The sequence below is a fragment of the Microtus ochrogaster genome, chromosome 16, assembly GCF_000317375.1.
Source record: "Microtus ochrogaster isolate Prairie Vole_2 chromosome 16, MicOch1.0, whole genome shotgun sequence".
Taxonomy (NCBI): Eukaryota; Metazoa; Chordata; class Mammalia; order Rodentia; family Cricetidae; genus Microtus; species Microtus ochrogaster.
In genome coordinates this window covers 16,026,579-16,029,160 of record NC_022018.1, presented here as the reverse complement: position 1 = coordinate 16,029,160, position 2,582 = coordinate 16,026,579, and the positions used below count along the sequence as shown (strand labels likewise).

General features: G+C 38.5%; 1 protein-coding gene across 1 annotated transcript in view; it reads right to left on the bottom strand.

Annotated features, from left to right (window-relative positions):
* The window catches only part of Yme1l1 (YME1 like 1 ATPase), a 36,284-nt gene that overhangs the window by 6,455 nt on the left and 27,247 nt on the right, over positions 1–2,582 (bottom strand). The window contains exons 12-13 of the mRNA XM_005354766.3: positions 2,282–2,344; positions 228–340 (exon numbers count right to left, since the gene is read on the bottom strand). Of these exons, the coding sequence (XP_005354823.1) occupies positions 228–340; positions 2,282–2,344 (176 nt within the window). The remainder of the gene's footprint in view (positions 1–227; positions 341–2,281; positions 2,345–2,582) is intronic.

Genomic DNA, 2,582 nt, shown 5'->3' with positions numbered 1-2,582 from the left:
GCGCCTGTCTATAAACCCCAAACAAAATTTCCTTTGGGATCAGAATTCAAGAATAAAATACTTTCAAGAACATACACAAACTGAAGAATGCACATAAAAATGGGAATAACGAGAATGAAAAAACTAACTAGTTGGGGCACAAACCAAAAAAGGACCATAAACAGGATGGCTAGATAAATTCCCATTTTACAGAAATTTTAATGTCAGAATCAAGGAATTGAACTTACATTTGTCAAACTTTATTTTATTGAGATACCATTTCAAAATTTCAGTCCGACCCCTCACATCTGGTCTTGGAACTGTAACTTGCATGTCAAAACGACCAGGACGTATTAAGGCACTGAGAGAAAATTAAAAAGATACATTTAAATTGATAATCTGAAGATGCCAGCATACACTAAACATGTGACAGGGAAACAACGTCAACCAAAGATAAGGCAGAAAGACAGACTTCTGAATATCAATGTTCACAGTTCCCTCAGAAGCACGGTGACAGTAAGTCTCAGAAGGTTCTAGGGTACTGAACACCCACAACCACAGGACTCAAAAAGTTAAGGAGTACTAGACTACCCAGACTATGCAGTGTAAGCTGATGTGAAATAATAATGAACAGCAGGCAGAACAAAGGTTCATTCGAATACATGTGCAACTAAGGCAGCACTATCTATCCTCCCTACGTCAAGTCCCCTCCTCTCCCCGATTCCCACGTCAGATCCTCTCTCCCGCAGTTGTATCCTTCTCCGATGGCCCTGTTTTTGCTTTCTTGGTTTGTGCAGTTGCTCCAGGTTATGTACTCACATCTGAAGATTTGGAGATGGATGTGTGGTTTCTATATTTAGTCATGCCTGGCAATGGAAACTATTCAGTTGCCCAAGGCCAGTAAAGAACCGTGAAGAACCTACAAACACTATTTTACAAAACCAGCACTATCCCTAAGCACATTCTAAGGATTTGTTCTTATACCCACAGAGTGTAACCTTCACTCATCAAGGAAACTTCTCTTTGCAACTGATAGCGATCATTACAGAAAACTACACATGATCAAAATGCAGAGTTGTGGAGCCCAGTACCAACTGAGACACGCAGAACAAAGCTCCTACACCTAAAGTTCAAGGGCCACTTAGGAAGAGGGGTGGTGACTGGAAGAGTCAAAGGATCAAGGAACTTGTAAGACTGTGTTAGCTCCTATAGACAGTTGTCTCCTACACTTAGGGGGTCTCACCACCATGGTAGCCTAATCACGACCTCAATAAGGATGATGACATGTTTTGCTACAGTGGATGGGGGAAAGCTTATGAGGTCTCAACCCTAGACAAAGAACTATAGGTAAGTAAAATGCTGAAAACAGGAACAAAAGTCTTTCCCAGGGAAAGGCATACCAAATGATTATCCAATACTAAATGGTCAGACCTAAAAACCATATATATATACAAGTAACACTATACACACTGAATAGGTTGTATGCACATACTTAGGAATACTCAAACACACAAACACCAAAAATTAAAGAAAAAAGGCCATGAATTTGAAAAAAGGCCTGGTTTGGTAGTGCATGTGCATCTGTGTGTGTGTTGCGGGGGGGGGAGGGGATTACATGGGAGGACTTGAAGGATGGAAGAAGAGGAAGAAATGATGTGATTATAGTAGTAAAACAATCATTAAAAATACACACTCCCTTCTCAATTGCTATCTAGAATGCTGGACTGTTGTATTAAAAAAGACAAGCTACTAATCACACAAAAAAACTCTTATAAAATTTTTAAATATGGGAGGGGGACAGGTGCATCTTAGGGCAGGTGCCTGTTGAGGCCAGAAGAGCCAGAGGTACAGTGGCCATAAGCTGGAGGTATGGGTGATGGAAATCAAACTGAGAGCCACTGCAAAACAGTCTGCTTTCTTCACCACTGAGCCATCTCAAGTCCCTTTCCCAACACAGAAACTTTTAATGGTATAAATTTCACTTTCAAAATGCTTTCTGTTTAAATATGATACATGTTTTCAATATTGTTGAGAAGTAAATAATTCACTTGGGTTTTAATATATTAGGTTGTGCAAGGATCACTCTGATTTAATTTTAGAACAATTTTCTATTTTAGGAATTCTATGTCCACTAGTAATTATGTCACAGTCCCCAAGCCTCTTGTAGCTAATCTGTCTCTGGGTTTGCTTATTCTAAACATTCCCTATAAATGGAACTGTGTAAGATTGTATGTTGTGGTAGACTTCTCTTAGTACAATGTCGTAGTATATGACAGTACTTCACAGAACTCTTCATACTTACTTATCTAATGCCTCTGGGAAATTTGTGGCACCTATAATGATTACTCCTTCATTGGGTTTGAAACTAGAGAGAAAAAAAAAATAGTACCATTTCACTGACTGAAGCACAGCTTACATGTAAAAACACCCATATATAAAGCTGATCATCATTAACTGTAACTGATTTTAGATAAATTGCAAACCACCTGTTACGGTAACTTAGGAAAACAACCTGACATAAATGGCTCAGGTGCCTAATTAAATATCAAAAAAAGTGTTTTTAACTTTACCAATTCAAATTATTTGGTCTTAGATCTCTATTT